Below are 19,730 nucleotides of genomic sequence, written 5' to 3'. Positions count from 1 at the left end.
AGGAGGCCGCGCCCTTGCCGCCAGTTCCGCCTTTGGATCCGCCAATAGGGAGCTGACCCGCTGGGTCTCATGTGGGTCCCCATAGCAACCCGGCGCGCTCAGCCTCTCATTGGCTACGTCGGTTGCTGCGGCGCAGACCGGCGCTCCGACGCCGCGGCGGTGCCACGTATGCGGCAGCTGATTGGTGCGCTCCAGGATACGTCACTGGCCGCGCCGGGTCCGGCCCGAGTTCCGGGCCCGCGGCCCTCTGCCCCGCGTCTGCTCCAGGTTTGTGGCGGCCCGGCCCTGGCGTCCGGCGGAGAGTGGACCAGGTGGAACCAGAGTCGGTCAGTCTGGCTGGCAGAGGGCGCGGGGCGGGGCACGGCCGGGCGGGCCGCACCGCCTTGGCTCCTGGGACTGAGCCTTCCGTCGCCCGCAGGCGCGATGAAGGCACTGATCTTGGTGGGCGGCTATGGGACACGGCTGCGGCCGCTGACGCTGAGCACTCCGAAGCCACTGGTGGATTTCTGCAACAAGCCCATTTTGTTGCACCAAGTGGAGGCCCTTGCCGCGGTGAGGTCCGGGGACAGGGTTGGGCCAGGGAGGACGAAAGGTGGCTGGCGACAGGGCCGGCGGAGGGGTAGGTGGGTGCCTGTGCCTCCCCTGCTGAGCCCTCCTGCCGGTCCGCTGTGCTGTCCAACAGGCAGGTGTGGACCACGTGATCCTGGCTGTGAGCTACATGTCGCAGGTGTTGGAGAAGGAAATGAAGGCGCAGGAGCAGAGGGTAAGGCCTTGACTCTTGCCCTTTTCTTTAGTTCCTGGCCAGCTTCCCACCTTGAGGGAGGACTTGACCAGGTGATTTCTCCTTTCCAGTTGGGAATCCGAATCTCCATGTCCCATGAAGAGGAGCCTTTGGGGACAGGTCAGTGCAGACAGGAAGGCCCCTTGGGGAGGGTTTAGAGCTTTCGGGAAAGGGAAAGACTTGGCCTGGGTGGAGTCCTGACCCAGGTGTTCAGAGCCTTAACAAGGCGGCAACTTGGTCCTGTTTCCCTAGCTGGGCCCCTGGCCCTGGCCCGGGACCTGCTCTCCGAGACGGCAGACCCTTTCTTCGTCCTCAACAGTGACGTGATCTGTGATTTTCCCTTCCAAGCCATGGTGCAGTTCCACCGGCACCATGGCCAGGAGGGCTCCATCCTGGTAAGAGACCAGGTCTTCCTGCTCTAACATTCCCTCTCCCCGTGCCCAGCCTTGAACCACCTCCTTTCGTTACGGGTATGGAGCTGTGCAGCATGTGTCTTTGAAGAGATTAGAGTGTGCACATCCAGGTTCAGGAACACTGGACTGGGCCTGGGGTCCCCCTGTATTCAGGTGACCAAGGTGGAGGAACCCTCCAAGTACGGTGTGGTGGTGTGTGAGGCTGACACAGGCCGTATTCACCGCTTTGTGGAGAAGCCGCAGGTGTTTGTGTCCAATAAGATCAACGCAGGCATGTACGTCCTGAGCCCTGCCGTGCTGCAGCGCATCCAGGTGTGTAGGAGGCAGCTGCCGGGGGGCTGGGCTGGGACAGGCCCCTGGCGCCATGACCCTGCTCACGAGCTGCCCACTCCCACAGCTGCAGCCCACGTCCATTGAGAAGGAGGTCTTCCCCGTTATGGCCAAGGAGGGGCAGCTATATGCCATGGAGCTGCAGGGTGAGGCAGGGAGGCACAGGGTGGGGGTGGTCTGTGGCTGGGCTGAGCCCCCTGATGCACCCGTCCCTGCAGGCTTCTGGATGGACATCGGCCAGCCCAAGGACTTCCTCACCGGGATGTGCCTCTTCCTGCAGTCGCTGAGGCAGAAGCAGCCCGAGCGCCTGTGCTCGGGCCCTGGCATCGTGGGCAACGTGCTCGTGGTGAGCTCCCTGCCCAGCCCCTGCTGGTTTTTAAAGATTTATTCATTTGAAAGGCAGAGTTAGAGGCAGACGCAGAGAGACGTCTTCCATCTGCTGGTCCACTCCCCAAATGGCCGCAATGGCCGGAGCTGAGCTGACGGCAGCCAGGAGCTTCTTCTGGGTCTCCTGCGGGGTGCAGAGGCCTGAGCCCTTGGGCCATTTTCTGTTGCTTTCCCAGGCTGTAGCGGAGCAGCCGGGGCCAGCGCTGTGGCATTGCCTCCTGCAGTGCCCACATCCCATATGGGTGCCGGTTTGAGTCCTGGCTGCTCCACTTCCAATCCAGCTCCAGCCATTGTTGCCAGTTGGGGAGTGAACTCATGGATGGAAAACAAATCTCTCTCTGCCTCTCCTCTAACTCTGACTTTCAAATAAATAGATCTTGGGGGGGGGGGGAGGGAGGGGAGCAGCCGGGACTCGAACCGGCGCCCATATGGGATGCTGGCATTGCAGTCAGTGGCTTTATGGGCTAGGCCACAGCGCTGGTCCCCAGGCCTGGGTGGCATGTGGCCCACTCGCGCTTTCCCCATGGCCCTCAGGATCCAAGTGCCCGGATTGGTCAGAACTGTAGCATCGGCCCCAACGTGAGCCTGGGGCCTGGTGTGGTGGTGGAGGACGGCGTGTGCATTCGGCGCTGCACGGTGCTGCGGGACGCCCACATCCGCTCGCACTCCTGGCTCGAGTCCTGTATCGTGGGCTGGCGCTGCCGTGTGGGCCAGTGGGTAAGCCCGCAGGTGGGGCCGGGTGGGGAGAGGGGCGGGGAAGCACTGTGTGGCTGACGCAGCCTGCTCTGTCCCCGGAGGTGCGCATGGAGAACGTGACCGTGCTGGGCGAGGACGTGATCGTCAACGACGAGCTCTACCTCAACGGGGCCAGCGTGCTGCCGCACAAGTCTATCGGCGAGTCGGTGCCAGAGCCGCGCATCATCATGTGAGGGGAGCCCCCGGCCAGCCAAGCCACTGTGCCCTCGGGCCAGGGTGAGGGGCGCTGGCTCGGCACCTCTGAGGGCCCTGGACTTGGTGCCAATTGGCTGGGGAGGACTGAAGGCCACCGGAGCTTGTTGGACACCTGCCTTCTCCACGGGCTCCCCGTTGGGCAGCCTGCACACAGCCCACTCCCCCGAAGAAGGGCGCGGCCAGGGCTGTCTGGAATAATAATTTAATGCGCGCTGTGGCCCTGACTCCTGTTCAGCTCAGGCAGTTAGGGCCGCGGCTAGGCTCCCACCAGTCAGACTACACACACAGGCAGGAGGCTGGAGGGGGCAGGGGAGGGGCGCTCATAAATAGGGCCCAGCCTGGGGTCTGGGCCCGAGGGCGGAGGTTCCAGATGCGTGGGCTAGGCAGCCGAGGAGGTGGCGGCGGTGGCGGTAGCACTGGCTCCCTTCTCCCAGTCCTCTACAGACACGATGGTGGCTTTGCAGAAGAAGCAGTCCTTGTTGTTCATCAGGTGCTGATCGATGCAGGCTCTGCAACACCAGGGCGGGGGCAGGGGGTGAGCGCTGCCCGGGCTCCCTGTGCCCCGACCTGCAGGTGCCTGGAGGCTACTTACTTGCAGGACTTGTGGCCACAGGGCTGGAACACGGCAGAAATGGGGTGGGCATAGCAGATGGGGCAGAGGTCCTCCTCGCTGGTGGGCTGTAGGAGGGAGCGTTAGGGCGGGCTCAGCTTGGGTGGACACTGTTGTCTGTGGGCGTGCGGCGCTCCTACTCACCAGGGAAGCAGCTGCTGCCTGGGCGGAGGCGGAGGTCAGGTGCGCCAGCATCTGTTCCACCTGGGCCAGCTCCTCAGCACTGATGTAATCAGTATCTGGGGAGCAGGAGGTGGGGTCAGGCCCAGTACGGCCCTCAAGCCTAGTGCCTCCCGTGTCCCAGTCTGGGAGCCGGCTGTTCTTGGGACTGCAGACCACGCCCAGTCTCTGGTCTTGCCCTGGGCCACTCACAGCTCTGCAGGGAGAAGCGCTTCCGGTCAGGGGCAGGCAGGGCAGCGCCAGGTGCCGGGGGCTCTGACTGCCCCAGAAGGTAGCAGATGGAGCGGAGCTGGAAGCAGGGGTCAGCCAGGAGCACGGACGTGGCTCGCTCTGTCCTAGGAAGGGGAGGGTTTAAGGGCAGTGAGAAGGCTTGGGGCCAGACAGGAGCCTCAGGGAGCAGGGGGTGTGGCAATTCAGACCATCCTTAGCACCCACTTTGGCCTTTTCATCTCCCTGCTGCTTAGCCAACCCTCCAACTGAGGTCCCGGATTCCAGAAAGATCCTACATAGCCAGGCCACCGTAAGATACTCAAAGCCCACAGTACATTAACCCTTCCAAGCTATTTCAAATAAACACAAACCCGAATAGCAGCTTAGAGACGTTCTTGCCGGATTCCCAACCACTGCCCTTGGAATAGTGGCCCTCTGCTCGCGCCCCCTCTGGCGGCCACCCGGGATGCAGCCGCTCCGCCCCTTGCGATGGAAACCAATGGGAGCCGAGCGCCCCGCCCCCTGAGCCATGGCCTCCCGGGGAGTATTTAGGAGCCCGAGCAGGGAAGCACCGGGAGAGGGCTAGGAGAGCCGACACGAGTACAGAGTGCAGCGCGGCCCCGCCTCCCGCTGGGGGCCGTGGAGCGGGTGCAGCGCGCCTGGTGCCGCCTCGGCCATGGGCCGTCCCTTGAACCACGGCGAGAGTGGGTGAGTCCAGGAGCTGCGACCCCCCGGCCACTGCCGCCACCATGGCCTGGCTGTTGCTGGGCGCAGTGCTGTGCATGCTGCGTGTCGGGCTGGGCACTGAGGGCTCCCTGCCTGCTGCGCCCCACAACTGCCCTTACAGATGCGTCTGCGCCGCCGACCTGCTGAGCTGCGCAGGTCTGGGGCTGCAGGACGTACCGGGCGCGTTACCTGCCGCGGCCGCAGACCTCGACCTGAGCCACAACGCGCTCCAGCGGCTGCGCCCCGGCTGGTTGGCGCCCCTCTCCCGGCTGCACACCCTGCGCCTAGACCACAACGCGCTGGATGCGCTGGGTCGCGGCGTCTTCACCAACGCTAGCAGCCTAAGGCTGCTGGATCTATCGTCCAACGCACTGCGGGTCCTTGGCCGCCACGACCTCGACGGGCTGGGGGCTCTGGAGACGCTGTTCCTGTTCAATAACCGCCTGGCGCACCTGGACGAGCACGCCTTCCATGGCCTGCGCGCACTGGGCAGACTCTACCTGGGCTGCAACGAACTCGCAGCCTTCTCGTTCGACCACCTGCACGGCCTGGGCGCGCCGCACCTGCGGACGCTGGACCTCTCCTCCAACCGGCTGGGGCACATCTCCGTCGCCGGGCTGGCCGCGCTGCCGGCCTTCCTCAAGAACGGCCTCTACCTGCACAACAACCCGCTGCCCTGCGACTGCCGCCTGCACCACCTGCTGCAGCGCTGGCACCAGCGGGGCCTCAGCGCTGTGCGCGACTTCGCCCGCGAGTACACGTGCCTCGCCTTCAAGGTGCCCGCCTCCCGCGTGCGCTTCTTCCAGCACAGCCGCATCTTTGAGAACTGTTCGGCTGCCCCAGCCCCGGGCCTCGAGCCACCGGAAGAGCTGCTGCACGCGCAGATGGGGCGGTCCCTGAGGCTACACTGCAACACCAGCACCCCGGCCGTGCGTGTCGCCTGGGTGTCACCGCAGCACGAGCTGCTCGTGGCGCCCGGCTCTCGCGACGGCAGCATTGCGGTGCTGCCCGATGGCAGCTTGGCCATAGGCAAGGTGCAGCAGCAGCACGCAGGCGTGTTCGTGTGCCTGGCCGCCGGGCCGCACCTACACCACAACCAGACCCTCGAGTACAACGTGAGCGTGCACTTCCCGCGCCCGGAGCCAGAGGCTTTCAACACGGGCTTCACCACGCTGCTGGGCTGTGCCGTGGGCCTGGTGCTGGTGCTGCTCTACCTGTTCGCCCCGCCCTGCCGCACCTGCTGCCGCTGCTGCCGCAGAACCTGCCGCTGCTGCTGCCCCTGGCCTCGCGCGCCCAGCCCGCTGCAGCAGCTCAGTGCACAGTCCTCGGTGCTCAGCACCACGCCCCCAGACGGACCCAGCCGCAAGGCCAGCGTCCACAAGCACGTGGTCTTTCTGGAGCCGGGCAGGAGGGGCCTCAATGGACGCGTGCAGCTGGCCGTCGCCGAGGACTTGGAGCTCTACAACCCGGTGGGCCTGCACCTCAAGGCCAGCTCCGAGTCTGCCAGCTCCACGGGCTCTGAGGGGCTCATGATGAACTAGGTGGCCCTGCCCCTGCCGCGGGCAGAGAACTGCCAGAAGCTGCTGGAAAGCTCCGCAGGGTCTCCCAGCATCCCGTGTGGGCCGCGACCTAAACCACGATGGCCTCGCGTGCGGGCAGAGGGGGCGGCCTTAGCGCGCCTGCGCCTCGGCCTCGCAGGGCCTGTAGTGCTGCTCTCCCCGCACGCTCCCTGCGCCCGCCCGGCAGGAACTGAGTGCTGTTAGCGCCCTGGCACTGCAGCTCCAGGCCTCCCAACAGGCTGCAGCAGCTTGCCCAGGAGGGTGGCTCAGATCTAAGGAGAGGCTCCGAGGGACAATGAGCCCCTCCCCTTCCGGACGGCAGGGAGACAGACCTCTCCTCGGGACGACACAACTTGCCCCTCCCCGCCACCTCCCTGCTGAAAGCTTCAGCATGTCAAGCGGCCAGAAGCGCCACCCACAGCCCGTGGTGCCCGGCTGAGCCGCAGCCCGAGCGCCATGCCCTCTGGGCAGAGCGTCGACCACAGCCTGTCCCTTGGGCTCATGGGGCCGCAGTGCAGGGCATCCAGCAGTAAAAAGCCTGCCGAGCTCTCCAGGCTGGGAGCGCGGCCGGAACTCCACGTCCCTCGAGGGCAGGGGCCTCTTAAGCGCTGGCGCGGGCTGCAGTCTAATAGCTAGGGCGGTGCCGGGCTCATGTGCATCTCAGCACTGCTAGAATCAGGGAAGCAGGAAGGGGGCCTGGGGAGCCCTCGAGGCTGGGGGTTGAGTTGGGAATCCACGGGTGTCCTGGCCCCTGCGGTTGTGGAGTTTCTTAATAAAAGACAGTGCATGCTCATGCCGGAGCCTTGGCAGGTGCGGGGGGCACTGCGCGTCCGAGGCCTGGGTCCAGCAGCGCTCCTTGCCAGTGAAGGAGGCCCTGCCCCTCATCCTGCTCTCCCACCCTGCCTGAGGCACGGCCACAAACCCTGCCCTGCGCGGGTCCCTGCTTCTGCCCACCGGCTGTTTGGGCAGTTCAAGCCTCACCCTCTTCCCTTTGCTCCAAACCCTGTACTGAGTCCCATCTCCACGACAGACAAACGCAGCTCCCACAGGGGGCCCCGCCCCCAGCACTCACTCTGAGGACGGACCATGCACCAGCAGCCGCACCAGGATGCCCGTCACTGCCACCAGAATGGGGTAGTGGTCCACGCTCTCCAGGCCTAAGGGAAAGGTAGGGAAGGGATGACCCCGGGTGGCCCACAGCCCCAGGCCTGGCTGACTCGAGGGCAAGCCTGGCCGTCCTGCTGCAGACAGGCCGCCGGGAGCCGGGCATCCAGGTCCTCACCAGGCAGCCGCAGGGTGACCACACGGTCAAACAGGTTCCGCTCAGCTGTCACCCGGTTCAGCACCTGGTTCAGCAGCTGTGAGGGCATAGTCCATTGGTGGATGGGTAGGCTCGCATCGGGGCGTCCCTGGGGTCCCGCCCTCGTTGCCCAGATGGACACACCTGTGCCAGACGCCGCAGCAACATCTCAGAGGTAGGCCGGGCCCAGTCGAGGAATATCTCGGGCACCAGGGTGATGGTCATCTCCAGGACACGCAGCAGGCTGACCGAGAGGTCAAAACAGGTGGCACATACCTTGAGCTGCCGGCTGTCCACGAAGTTTCGCTCCAGGCGCTCAGCAGCCTGCTGGATCTGAGCCCCCAGCACATGAACGGGCAGCAGTGACAGCCCGACTGACCGCAGAGGCCCCGCGACCCCCTGGCCCGCAGCCCCACCGCGGCCCACCTCTTGGATCATGCCGATGAACTCAGAGAAGGCCCAGTTGAGCTGGTTCAGGACGCTGTTGAGGAAGCTGGGCGCCACGTCGGGGCCCTGCCGCAGCAGGTCTGCCATGTGCTGCTGTAGCAGCGTGGAGGGGCAGGGCTCTGCGGGACACAGGCAGCTGGCGTCGGCAGGGGCTCCAGGACAGGGGCCCCTGCGGTCCGTCCCCACTGCCCTAAGCACAGATGGCCCCTGGGAATGCTCAGGTCATGAGGACAGGGGCCGGGGTTTAGGGCTAAACCCACCCTCTCCCTTGGCTGTACGACCACAAGCTCCCGCAACACAGCCCTCTCCTAGGCAGAGAGTAGCTACACAGCTCTGGGCCCATCTCTGAAACTCTGGGTCAGACCTAGACAGGGTGACTCGGATCCTTCCCGCTGATTTCAAAGCCACCTCCAAGAGCCGACTCCTATTCCTGTTGTCCTCTGTTGTGCTCCTCTGCCGCCCTTGGCCCGGCCTTGGCACGCAGCCGAGGAGGTGGGCGCCACGTCTGGGCTGGCGGGCAGCAGTAACCAGAGCTCTCAGCCGCAGCTGGCCCGCACGCCTCCCCTCCTGTCCTGGTGCCAATCAATAGTCCCTACCGCAGCAGGCTGGTATCCGCTTGCGGTTCAGTTCCGCCCCGGAGACAGGACCAAGACAATCGGCAAGGACTTGCTGTGTCTTTGTACAAGGCACTTGGCGTCTGTGGGGACACCTCTCAGACCAAGACACAGTCCCCAAGGGCAGAGACACAGCAGGTGGCCGAGAGAGCCACGTGGCGGGCCCTCTGCAAGCTAGACAGCCCAGAACCCTGGGCCAGGCTGTGGTGAAGGGCTTAGGCTCGCAAGACTTTGCTGGACCCTCGACAGCACAGCCTCTGTTCCCAAATGCCCCTTCCTCCAGGAAGCCCATGAGCACCCTCTGGGACTCTGGCCGGCCTCCAATCTGTGCCTCCATGCCCTCGCCATGTGTCCAAGGCTTAAGCCAAACCCTGGTTCTGGGACCAGCAGATGACAAGGAGCAAAAGGACATGGTGCTGGGACAAGGCCAGAGGTCAAGGAGCTGGCTCGGAGGGCGAGGGAAAGAGCTCACTGCAGGAGCTGCGGGGGCTGGAGGGATGGGGCCTCCTCACAGTGACCCCTGCAGGTGTGCAGGCCCAGAAAGCACACATGGGGCTGAGGAGCAAGAGGGAGCAGCCCAGAGTCCCTGGGCTGGAAGGACACGGAGAAAACGGAAACCCCAGAGGACAGGCAGGGGCTCCGGGCCTAGCACAAGGCCAGGAGAGAGGCTGGTAGGGCCTCCAAGAGCCCAAGAGCAGTGGGCACTCACCTGACCCGATACTTACTCTGCAGGCTGGGCAAACTGGCATCCTCGGGCTTGGTTTTCAGCAGGTGTGGCAGCCGTGTGTAGCGGTACCCGAACCCACAGCCCTGGGGGACGGGACGGTAGTGATCAGCAGAGCAGGGCAACCTCTCCATCCAGCTGGCCACAGCCACCTCCAGCCAAGTAGGCTTACCCTCCAGAGTCGCACCAGGATCCAGTTGGTCTGCGCCCAAGGCCGCTGCTCATAGGGAGCCAGGAGGCTCCTCACCATGGCAATACGCCTGTGAGGGCAAATGGGTGGCAGGCCCAGGGTGAGGCTGGGCACGGCGTGTGCAGGGCAGGGCGTGTGTGCCTCCCCCCAGACCCCCACTCACTGCTCCTCGGGGATCCGCTCCACAGCCCGTAGGGAGTGTGGGTAGCACACATAGCTGGCCAGGGCCTGCATCAGCGAATCTCGGATGTCTGCCAGGATAGGCCGGGCCTCAACAAGTGCCTGGCCAGAGCCCTGGCCACACGTCTTATGCCCAAAAGGCTGCATTCTGAATGGAAAGCAGCCCACCAGGGCTGCCAGCCCAACCCCATCCCCTGGGCCCTCTGTAGGGCTTCTCACCAGTGCCCACGATGCGGGTGTCGGCAAAGTGCTTGGCAAGGATGGCGGCCAGGCGTGTGAGGGTCTCTTCGTAGCCTGCAAGGGTGTGTAGTAAGAACTGGGAGCAAGGGGCTGGTGCCAGAGCTCAGTGGGTTAAAGCCCTGGCCTGCAGAGCCAGCATCCCATATGGGCACCGGTTCTAGTCCCACCTTCTTCACTTCCAATCCAGCTCCCTGACAATGCACCTGGGAAAGCTGCAGAGGATGGTCCAAGTCTTTGGGCCCCTGCACCCGTGTGGGAGACCCAGGGGAAGCTCCTTGCTTCAGATAGGCTCAGCTCTGGCCATTGTGGCCATTTGGGGAGCGAACCAGCGGATGGAAGACCTCTCTGCCTCTACCTCTGTAACTCTTTCAAATAAATAAATAAATAAATAAAAACAAAAAACTGGGAGCTGGGAGTGGGGGATCCTGAGGCAGGAATGCCCCTGGCAGGGTGGAAGGATCCAGAACGGGCTCCCAGCGCCAGTCTGGACCAAGGGTGGCATCGGGGGACATGGCGCATGGCACTCACTGGCCGCTGGGGAAGGGGCAAAGGCACAGACTCACGGGAGCGGGGAGGACAGGTCCTGGACTCAAACCCGTGTCAGCACATGTACCTGATGAGCTGCACCCACAGCTCTGCCTCTGTATACAAAGCCCACGCCGAGGCCAGGGTGCAGCACCAGGCAGGCCAGAGGCCCGACAGCTCACAGCCCGACCTAAACCTCAGGTGCCCGGCCCGGCCCGGCCCGGCCCAGCCTGGAGTCAGTGTCTGCTAGAAGCCCCGAAGTGAGCCATTCCACGCTGACCCCTGCCACACTCGGGCACGGCAGCCACTTGGCAGAACCAGGAAGGGGAGGAAGTGGGGGTGAAGGCCGTGGGTCCCTCACCCTGCACTCTGCCTGGCCCGGGGAGGAGCACTTGGTCCTGAGGCTGCAGGTGCCAGGGAAGAGAGCAAATGTCGGCTGTGGGCTGACACAAGCAGGAACCTGCTGCCCCTTGTCCCTGTGGGGTGCACGCTGCGGGGCAGGGGTGGCCCAGACCAGGGCTCGTGCTAGAGGCCCCCTTTGTGCCACTCTCCCCTCGCCCCAGCCAGAGTGGTCCCGTTACCTGGGAGCTCCTCCATGCTGTGCACAGGGCCAAAGTAGTTCTTGAGAGCACTGTAGCTGTTGATGGCCACACTCAGGTAAAACTCGGGCATGAAAGCAAAGAGAGAACCCGTGCGGTCGCCATGCTCGATGGTGCGCAGGCAGACGCGCAGCAGCCAGTAGATGTCCAACATCTTCTCCTGCAGAGAGCACACGGGGGCCGCTGGGCTGCTAGGCACAGCCAGGGGATCAGGAACGACCTCCCTGGGGCCAGAACATCAGACGGAGAACTGGACTGCACGAAGTGTGGGCAGGGGCAGGCAACAGGCGTGCATGGGGCCTGGGGAGGGCAGCGCTGAGGACAGGTGAGACCCAGGACTGCAAGAGGTGCTCACGACCACAGGTGCCTAGTGCAGGGCAGGACAGGCCGTGAGGGAGCCACAGCCTCGGCCCGGCCCAGGCTGGGAATGCACCGCTGCGCTGTGGGGTCCATGTGGCTTGGCGTAGTGGGGCCTCCATGGAGGTCAGCAGCACTACAGAAGCAGGCCTGCTGCTGGGCAGAGGGGGTGTAGCTCAGACCAGAGCAGGGGAAGTGGCTCAGAGCAAGGCAGGGCGGAGCAGACAAAGAGAAATTGTGTTCTGCAGCTCCAAGGAGAGGAAGATGGGGGTGGGGGTCAGTGTGAGCGCCACAGGGCGAGGCCACAGAAGACAGACAAAGCCTGCCAAAGACGGCAGGTGGTGTGGGGCAGGGGCAGCAGGGTACTCGCGGCTAAGGCGGCCAGCAGCCCACACGGGAGGCCTGGTTCGAGTCCCAGGTGCTCCATTTCTGACCCAGCCTCCTGCTAATCTAAGGGGCAGCAGAGCATGGTCCAAGTGCTGCCACCCATGTGGGAGCCCCAGACTCAGCTCCAGGCTCCTGGCCCCAGCCTGGCCCAGTCCTGGCTACTGCAGGCATCTGGAAAGTGCACCTCTCTCTCTCACTTTATCTTTCTGCTGCTTTGCCTTTCAAATAAATGGAAATTAGAAAATTAGCTGGCGCCGCGGCTCACTAGGCTAATCCTCCGCCTTGCGGCGCCGGCACACCGGGTTCTAGTCCTGGTCGGGGCGCCGGATTCTGTCCCGGTTGCCCCTCTTCCAGGCCAGCTCTCTGCTGTGGCCAGGGAGTGCAGTGGAGGATGGCCCAAGTGCTTGGGCCCTGCACCCCATGGGAGACCAGGAGAAGCACCTGGCTCCTGCCATCGGATCAGCGCGGTGCACTGGTGGCAGCACGCCAACCGCGGCGGCCATTGGAGGGTGAACCAACGGCAAAGGAAGACCTTTCTCTCTGTCTCTCTCTCTCACTGTCCACTCTGCCTGTCAAAAAAAAAAAAAAAGAAAGAAAGAAAAAGAAAATAAACTTTTGGGGCTGGCGCTGTGGCACAGTGGGTTAACACCCTGGCCTAAAGCGCTGGCATCCCATCTGGGCACTGGTTCGAATCCCAACTGCTCTACCTCCATCCAGCTCTCTGCTATGGCCCGGGAAAGCAGTAGAAGATGGCCCAAGGCCTTGGGCCCCTGCACCGGCAAGGGGGACCCAGAGGAAGCTCCTGGCTCCTGGTTTCGGATTGGCGCAGCTCTGGCTGTTGCAGCCAACTCCAACTGAGGAGTGAACCATCGGATGGAAGACCTTTCTCTCTCTCTCTCTCTCTGCCTCTCCTCTTTCAAATAAATAAATCTTAAAAAAAAAAAAAAAAGAAAAAGAAACTTTTTTTTATAAAGGTCATGGAGGGGGCTGGCACTGTGGGCTGCAGGTTAGGCTGCTGTTTGCACTGCCGGCATCCCATATAGGCACTGGTTTGAGTCATGGCTGCTCCACTTCCAATCCAGCTCCCTGCACATGTGCCAGGGAAGGCAGCAGAGGATGGCCCTGGGCTTGGACCCCTGCACACAGGTAGAAGACTCAGATGGAGCTCCAGGCTCCGGGCTTCAGCCTGGCCCAGCCCCAGCTGTTGTGGCCATCTGGGGAAAGGATCAGTGGATGGAAGACGGCTCTGCCTTTCCTTCTCTCTGTGTAACTCTACCTTTCAAATAGATGAATGAGGCAGTTAGACAGTGAGAGAGAGAGACAGAGAGAAAGGTCTTCCTTCCGTTGGTTTACCCCCCAAATGGCCGCCATGCTGCGCTGATCCGAAGCCAGGAGCCAGGTGCTTCTCCTGGTCTCCCATGCGGGTGCAGGGCCATCCTCCACTGCCCTCCAGGGCCACAGCAGAGAGCTGGACTGGAGAAGGAGCAACCGTGACAGAACCGGTGCCCCAACCAGGACTAGAACCCGGTGTGCCGGCGCCGCAGGCGGAGGATTAGCCTAGTGAGCTGCGGCGCTGGCCTCAAATAGGTGAATGAATTTTAAAAAAGTCATGGAAATCTGGACCGAAAAGATAAATCAAAAACAAAACAAAACTGCTAAGGGAAGGCCACAGTGTGGCTCCCGGAGGCTGTGTCAGGCCTCTCCATCCCAGAGCTGTAGGGGCGGGGCGTCTGGACACGCCCTATGCCTGTAAGCAGGAGGTCGCAGGGTGGGCCTGGGCGGGAGGAGGTGATGACAGCAGTGCAGGCGGAGGCCAGCAAGCGCGGGGACGTGGGCAGAAGGTGGGCAGAGACAGACCGACCGACCGACCGACCGACAGGACTGTTTCTGGAAAGTGAAGACCCCGGGCCGGCAGAGCGGGGAGGCAGGGTGAGGGAGCTGAGACACGGAGACACGGCAGCTGTAGGCGCAGGCAGTGGCAAGGAAGGGCCTCCTGGGGCTTCTCCTTCCCTAACAGGAGAAGCTGAGTGAGGAGACGCCTAGTGCTGAGGGCAGGGCGGGGAATACAGAAGCTACTTTAACACAAGAAAGGTCAAACAAGAAAAGGCCTGCAACGCCAGTGCAAGCCTGCAAACTCTAAGGCTAAGAGCAAGGTGAGAATGTCTGCTTCCTCTGTTTCTATTCACCATGTAACTGGAATACCTAGCCAGAGCAACTAGGCAAGAAAAAGAAATAAAAAGCAGCCAAACAGGAGGAGAATGTGGTTCGCAGACACGAAGTGAAATGGAGAAAACTCTAAGGTCACACACACCTGTCAGAATCAACAAATCCAGCAAAGTCGCAGGACACAAAATCAACACACAAAAAATAAGTTGTGCGTGTCTACACCAACAAGGAACCACCCAAAAGCAAATCAAGATAACAATTTCACTTATAATAGCATCAAAAATAGCGAAATACTTAGGAATAAACACAACCAAACAAAATGTGGCTGAAACAAGTTAAGCATCTAATGAATGGAGGGAAACCTGTGTTCATGCACTGTGAGCTTAATGTTGTTTTTTTTAAAGATTTATTTATTTATTTTTACTTGAAAGAGTTACACAGAGAGAGGAGAGGCAGAGAGATTGAAAGAGAGAGGTCTTCCATTTGCTGGTTCACTCCCCAATTGCTGCAAAGGACGGAGCTGCGCCAATCTGAAGCCAGGAGCCAAGAGCTTCTTTCAGGTCTCCCATGCGGGTGCAGGGGCCCAAGGACTTGGGCCATCTTCTACTGCTTTACCAAGCCACAGCAGAGAGCTGGATTGGAAGAGGAGCAGCCGGGACTAGAACCGGCGCTCATATGGGATGCTGGTGCCGAGGCGGAGGATTAACCTACTGCACCACGGCGCCGGCCCCGCTTAATGTTGTTAAGATATCAACACTGCCCAAAGGAATCTACAGGTTCACTGCAATCCCTATCCGAATCCCAACTGTATTTTTTACAGAAAGAGAAAAACCCACCCATTCCGGTGCAGTGGTGTAGCAGGTGAAGCTGCCTCCTATGAGGCTGGCATCCCATATGGGCGCCAGTTCGTGTCCTGGCTGCTCTACTTCTGATCCAGATCTCTGCTAATGGCCAGGGAAAAGCGGTAGAGGATGGCCCAAGTGCTTGGGCCCCTGCACCCGTGTGGGAGACCTGGAAGAAGCTCCTTGGCTCCCGGCTTCAGCCTGGCGCAGCTCTCGCCGCTGTGACCATCTGGGGAGTGAACCAATGGATGAGAGCTCGCTTGCTTGCTGTCTCTCCCTCTCTCTCTGTAACTTGACTTTTGAATAAATGTCTTTTTTTTAAAAAAAGAGAGAAATAAAAACCCATCCAGAAATTCATTTGGAATTGCAAAGGACTTAAAACAGGTGTGGGAAGTCTCACGCTCCTGATCTCAAACTTCGCAACAATAAAACATGTGAGGTGGCAGGCGTTTGGCCCAGCAGTCAGCCCCTGCAGCCCACCCCGGAGCGCACGCTCCAGCTCCTGACTTCAGCCTGCAGACCCTCAGAGGCACCAGGAACTGGACTCCTGCCGCTGCAGAGACCTGGATGGACATCTGGGTCCCTGCCTGACTCAGCCTAGTCTCCGTCATTACAGGTATTTGGGAAATAGATCAGGAGATGGGAGCTCTTTCTGTGTTTCTCAAATAAATTTAAAAACCAAACAAACTTTCAGAATCACAATGCAACAAAAATTTAAAAACAAGGAGGTGTTTAGTCCAGTGGTTAGAATGTCAGTTGGGAAGCCAGTGTCCTGTATCAGAGTGCCCAGTTCAAGGCCTGGCTCCTCTGCTTCTGAGCCGGCTTCCTGCTAACGCTCACCCTGGGAGGCAGCAGAGGACGGCTCAAGTATTTGGGTCTCTGCCAACCTCACGGGAGACTTGCATCCATTTCTGGGCTCCTGCCTCAGGCCTGGCCCAGCGCTAGCTGTTGCCTGCATTTGGAGAGTGAACCAGCAGGTGGAAGATCTCTGCTACTGCTTTCTGCCCTTCAAATAGAATAAAAATAAACAAATTCTTCAAATTAAAAACAAAAAACAGATCAAGACCATTGGATGGAAGATCTGTCTCTCCCTCCCTCTCTGTAACTTGACTTTCAAATAAATAAATCCTTAGTACTACAAAACAGCATAGCATTGGCATATGGGGATGTGTCGTACCAGGATAAGCCTCCACTTGTGGCACTGGCATTCCATATGGGCACTGGTTTGAGTACTGCCTGCTCCACTTCCCAAACAGCTCCCTGCTAATGGCCCGAGAAAGCAGTGGAAGATGGCTGAAATCCTTGGGCCCCTGCACCCCCGTGGGAGACCTGGAAGAAGCTCCTGGCTTCTGGCTTCAGATTGGCCCAGCTCCAGCCATTGCAGCCATTTGGTGAGTGAACCAGCAGATGGAAGACCTCTCGCTCTGTCTCTACCTCTGTAACTATGTGTCTCTAGATAAATAAATCTTTAAAAAAAAAGACACACACACAGACCTATGGGATAGAACAGATAGCCCAGAAATAAACCTGCAGATATATGCTCAAATCATTTTTTTCTTCCCAAGATTTATTTCATGATGTTGGATTTGGCACAATGTAGCATTTGGCAATGATACCATGGATATGATACCAAAAGCATATGCAACAAAAGAAAAACTAGATAGACTGGACAGAATCAAACCTAAAACTCTCAGGGCTGGTGCTGTGCTGTAGTTTAAGCATCTGCCTGCAGTGCCAGTTTGGGTACCAGTTTGAGTCCTGGCTGCTCCACCTCTGATCCAGCTCCCTGCTGATGGCCGGGGAAAGTGGTGGAAGATGGCCCAAGTCCTTGGGCCCCTGCATCCACCTAGGAGACCAGAAGCAGTTCCTGGTTTCAGAAAAACCCATCTCTGGCCGTTGCAGCCCTCTGGGGAGTGAACCAGCAGATCAAAAGAACTCTCCATCTCTCCCTCTCTCTGTAACTCTGCCTCTTAAGTAAATAAATAAATCTTAAAACAACAACAACAACAACAAAAAACCTAAAACTCTTTGTGCACCAAAGGACACAATCAATGGAATAAAAAGGCCACCCACTATTCACGAATCATGTATCTAATATCAGGGGCTAATATCCAGGACACACAGAGAATTCCTACAACTCCACCACAACAAACCAAACAACCCCATCAAAAATGGGGAAAAGCACTTCTCCAAAGATGATGCCCAAATGACCAATAAGCACACAAGAAGATGCTCGACATCAGCAGTCGCTAGTGGGGCAGAGGCGCCGAGTCGGCCTCATTAGGACGGCTGCTATCACAAACACAGAAGACGAGCGCTGCAGAGGCTGTGGACCAGCTGGAACCAGTGTGCACTGTGAGTGGGAAGGTGGAATGGTCCAGGCATTGGGGAAGACGGATGGGCAGGTCCTCAACAACTTAAACACAGAACTACTGCCTGGCCCACAAGTCCCACTCTGGTTACATCCCCTGAGTGCACATCCAGGCACATGGGGTAAGCTGCTGCTTGGGGTACCTGCACTTCATAGGCATGCCAGCTGGAGTTCTGGCTGCTCCACTTCTGATCCAGCTTCCTGCTAATGCACCTGGGAAGGCAGCAGAAGATGGGAGACCAGGATGGAGTTCAAATAACTTATTTATTTGACAGAGAGAGAGAGATCTTTTATCTGCTGGTTCACTCCACAGAATGCCCATGAGAGCTAGGTCTGGGCCGAGCAGAAGCCAACAACTCTATCCTTGTCTCCCACGATGTATTCCAGCCGCATTAGCAGGAGGCTGAATCAGAAGCGCACAGTAGCCAGGACCCCAAAGAGGCACTCTGATACGGGACACAGGTGTCCCAAGTAGCAACTTAACTTGCCATGCCATGATGCCGTCCCCATCATGTACACTCTATCCCAATTTAAAAAGAAGGGAGGGGGCTGGCGCTGTGGCGTAGCAGTAAAGCTGTGCCTGCAGTGCCAGTATCCCATATGGGTGCCAGTTTGAGTTCTGGCTACACCACTTCTGATCCAGCTCTCTGCTGTGGCCTGGGAAAGCAGTAGAAGATGGCCCAAGTCCTTAGGTCCCTGCACCCATGTAGGAAACCTGAAAGAAGCTTGAGGCTCCCGACTTCGGATCAGCGCAGCTCCAGCTGTTGGTGGCCACTTGGGGAGTGAACCAGCAGGTGGAAGACCTCTCTCTCTCTGCCTCTACTACTGATTCACCTTTAAAGTAAATAAATTAAAAAAAAAGGGGGGGGCAGAGAAATAGGAAGGCAAGGGTCCAGAGAAGATGGTGTGAGAAGGGGTAGCCAGACTGCCTAGGGAGGCCGGTGGTCCCCGTGTGAGAAGAGGAGGTTCCTCCGCAAAGATCATCTGCAGGAGGCGAGGCTGTGGCAGCAGGGGGAGGGGCAGGTAAAAGGAGGCAGTGGAGCTGGAAGAGCCACCAGGAGACGCACCCAGCAGAGATAGGGACACCAAGGGCCTGTATCCCTAAGCTCTGGGGCAGGGCACACCCAAGACAGCAGATGCCCTGACACGGGCACTTAGGACAGTCCCGGAGCACAGGCTGGTGGGGGAGAGCTGCCAGCAGGCAGAGGAGACAAGTCCAGAGGGCTGGGCCCAGGTCAGGCTTCAGCCAGTCTGTCCATCCGCACAGCCCAGCAGGCCTGGAGCCCTCGGAGGGCGAGGGCTCCCTTCTCTTTCCCTGCCACACATCTCTGGGGTCCAGGACGCCACGTGCACAGTCCAGGCTTGGGGTTTGTCACTGAACGAATGAGCAGATGAATGCATGGGCGGGCAGGGAACACACGTGCCTGGGGAGTGGCAGGTGCGTCGCGGGCTGGGGTTCAGGGAAGACCACAGAGCCCCTGATGAGCTGGCAGAAGAGGCAGGCAGAGACAGACCTTGTCCTTGAGGCAATGATGCATGAGCTGGAGGCATACCAGTGGTCCAGAAACGGCCCCTACTCAAATCCTTGGGAAGTGGCACGAGGCCACGGAGGGTCTCAAGGGGAGGGGCCTCTGCACCAGAGGCCTGAGCGCAGGGGGCTTCAAGGGTCCTGGCACGACCCTGCCTAGTCCACGGTCCTACAGTGAGGCTGTGGGGGGAAGCCCCTGGCCAAGGTCACGCCGACTCACCTGGGAGTAGACAGTGGCATGCACCCACGCGAGACGGCGGCTCAGGTGGTCAAGCTTCTCCGAGAACACCTTCTGGCTCTTGGTCAACTCTGCAAGGATGTCCTTCCTCTGGCAGCCACAGTGAAAGGACGCTCAGGACGCTGCCCCAGCCACCAGCGCCTGGGGGCTGGGCTCTACTTCGGCTCTGACCCGCTGGTGACCTCAATAGCTCTCAGGACGCGGAAGTGAGGCCCAGCTCGGGCCTCTGCAGAGCGCGGAGGGGAAGTCTGCCAGGGAAGCCCAGCCCGGGCACACTGGCCCCGCTCCCCAAGCCAGGGACGGTGTGGCGGAGGGGCTCCGGGGGCAGGGGCTGGGCTCCACTCCTGCTGACTCTGCGAGCGGCTGCAGAAGCACTCAGGGCGGATCCATAATTGACGAGGAGAGTGGTGCAGCAGCACTTAGTGGGCTGGAGGGAGGCCACCCTGGCGCGACGCTTGTTGGATGACAGGGCTCAGGTCAGGCCCTGCTGCCAGCCCCGCTCTCACTGGTGTGTTTGGTCAGGGTGGGGCTGGGGACGAGGAGAACTAGGGGGCAGTCCCCGGAAGCAGATTCCCTTTGCAGGCTGCCCTAGAAGCCCAGCAAGCTCCTGTCCCTGCCTGACCCCCTCTCCCAAGACCTGCCTGCCTGCCTGTCCGAGCCTTACCCGCTTGGGGCACCGGCGGATCTTGTCCTCTGTGTCCCTCAGGGCCATGGCATACTCGTTCACGTCGTCAGACACACCCACCATCTAGCAAGGGACACCAAATGTGCAGGGCGACCCTTGGTCACCTCACGCAGGCTGCTGCAGACCCAGCCTGCACCCCGGCCCAGCCTAGTTCCCACTCTGGGGCCCAGGGCAGCCCCTCCTCAGAAGT

At 60.5% G+C, this 19,730-nt stretch overlaps 3 protein-coding genes across 10 annotated transcripts in view; 2 read left to right on the top strand and 1 right to left on the bottom strand.

The window, feature by feature from the left end:
• The first annotated feature begins 206 nt into the window (after positions 1-206).
• Positions 207-3,030, top strand: GMPPB (GDP-mannose pyrophosphorylase B). 2 transcript variants are annotated; one of them, XM_062200887.1, is made up of 10 exons: positions 207-326; positions 419-552; positions 683-763; positions 853-901; positions 1,034-1,176; positions 1,348-1,506; positions 1,592-1,670; positions 1,743-1,870; positions 2,446-2,628; positions 2,691-3,030. In XM_062200887.1, exons 2-10 carry the CDS (start codon positions 424-426, stop codon positions 2,838-2,840), a joined length of 1,101 nt encoding a protein of 366 aa, XP_062056871.1. In that variant the 5' UTR covers positions 207-326; positions 419-423; the 3' UTR covers positions 2,841-3,030. The 2 variants fall into 2 exon arrangements, with proteins under 2 accessions (XP_062056871.1, XP_062056872.1); XM_062200888.1 differs by having other exon boundaries at positions 208-326; positions 2,709-3,030.
• A 15-nt stretch (positions 3,031-3,045) lies between these two features.
• RNF123 (ring finger protein 123) overlaps positions 3,046-19,730 on the bottom strand; it is a 34,455-nt gene continuing 17,770 nt past the window's right edge. For 5 of the 7 annotated variants that reach the window (XM_062200877.1, XM_062200879.1, XM_062200875.1 and 2 more), the window contains exons 25-37: positions 19,520-19,603; positions 18,838-18,945; positions 10,949-11,126; positions 9,822-9,896; positions 9,586-9,673; positions 9,405-9,492; positions 9,234-9,318; positions 7,874-8,013; positions 7,592-7,780; positions 7,430-7,505; positions 7,220-7,304; positions 3,845-3,987; positions 3,046-3,711 (exon numbers count right to left, since the gene is read on the bottom strand). In XM_062200877.1, coding sequence (XP_062056861.1) covers positions 3,242-3,711; positions 3,845-3,987; positions 7,220-7,304; positions 7,430-7,505; positions 7,592-7,780; positions 7,874-8,013; positions 9,234-9,318; positions 9,405-9,492; positions 9,586-9,673; positions 9,822-9,896; positions 10,949-11,126; positions 18,838-18,945; positions 19,520-19,603 — 1,809 coding nt within the window. In that variant the 3' untranslated portion in view covers positions 3,046-3,241. The remainder of the gene's footprint in view (positions 3,712-3,844; positions 3,988-7,219; positions 7,305-7,429; positions 7,506-7,591; positions 7,781-7,873; positions 8,014-9,233; positions 9,319-9,404; positions 9,493-9,585; positions 9,674-9,821; positions 9,897-10,948; positions 11,127-18,837; positions 18,946-19,519; positions 19,604-19,730) is intronic. The other 2 variants (XM_062200881.1, XM_062200880.1) reach the window with 2 other exon arrangements.
• Positions 4,604-6,952, top strand: AMIGO3 (adhesion molecule with Ig like domain 3). Its single transcript, XM_062200886.1, has one exon. The coding sequence runs from the start codon at positions 4,612-4,614 to the stop codon at positions 6,127-6,129; it is 1,518 nt and encodes a 505-aa protein (XP_062056870.1). The 5' UTR covers positions 4,604-4,611; the 3' UTR covers positions 6,130-6,952.

This window comes from Lepus europaeus, chromosome 9 (genome assembly GCF_033115175.1).
Source record: "Lepus europaeus isolate LE1 chromosome 9, mLepTim1.pri, whole genome shotgun sequence".
Classification (NCBI taxonomy): Eukaryota; Metazoa; Chordata; class Mammalia; order Lagomorpha; family Leporidae; genus Lepus; species Lepus europaeus.
Note: the sequence above shows the minus strand (reverse complement) of the source record. Positions and strands in the feature narration are given on the sequence as shown.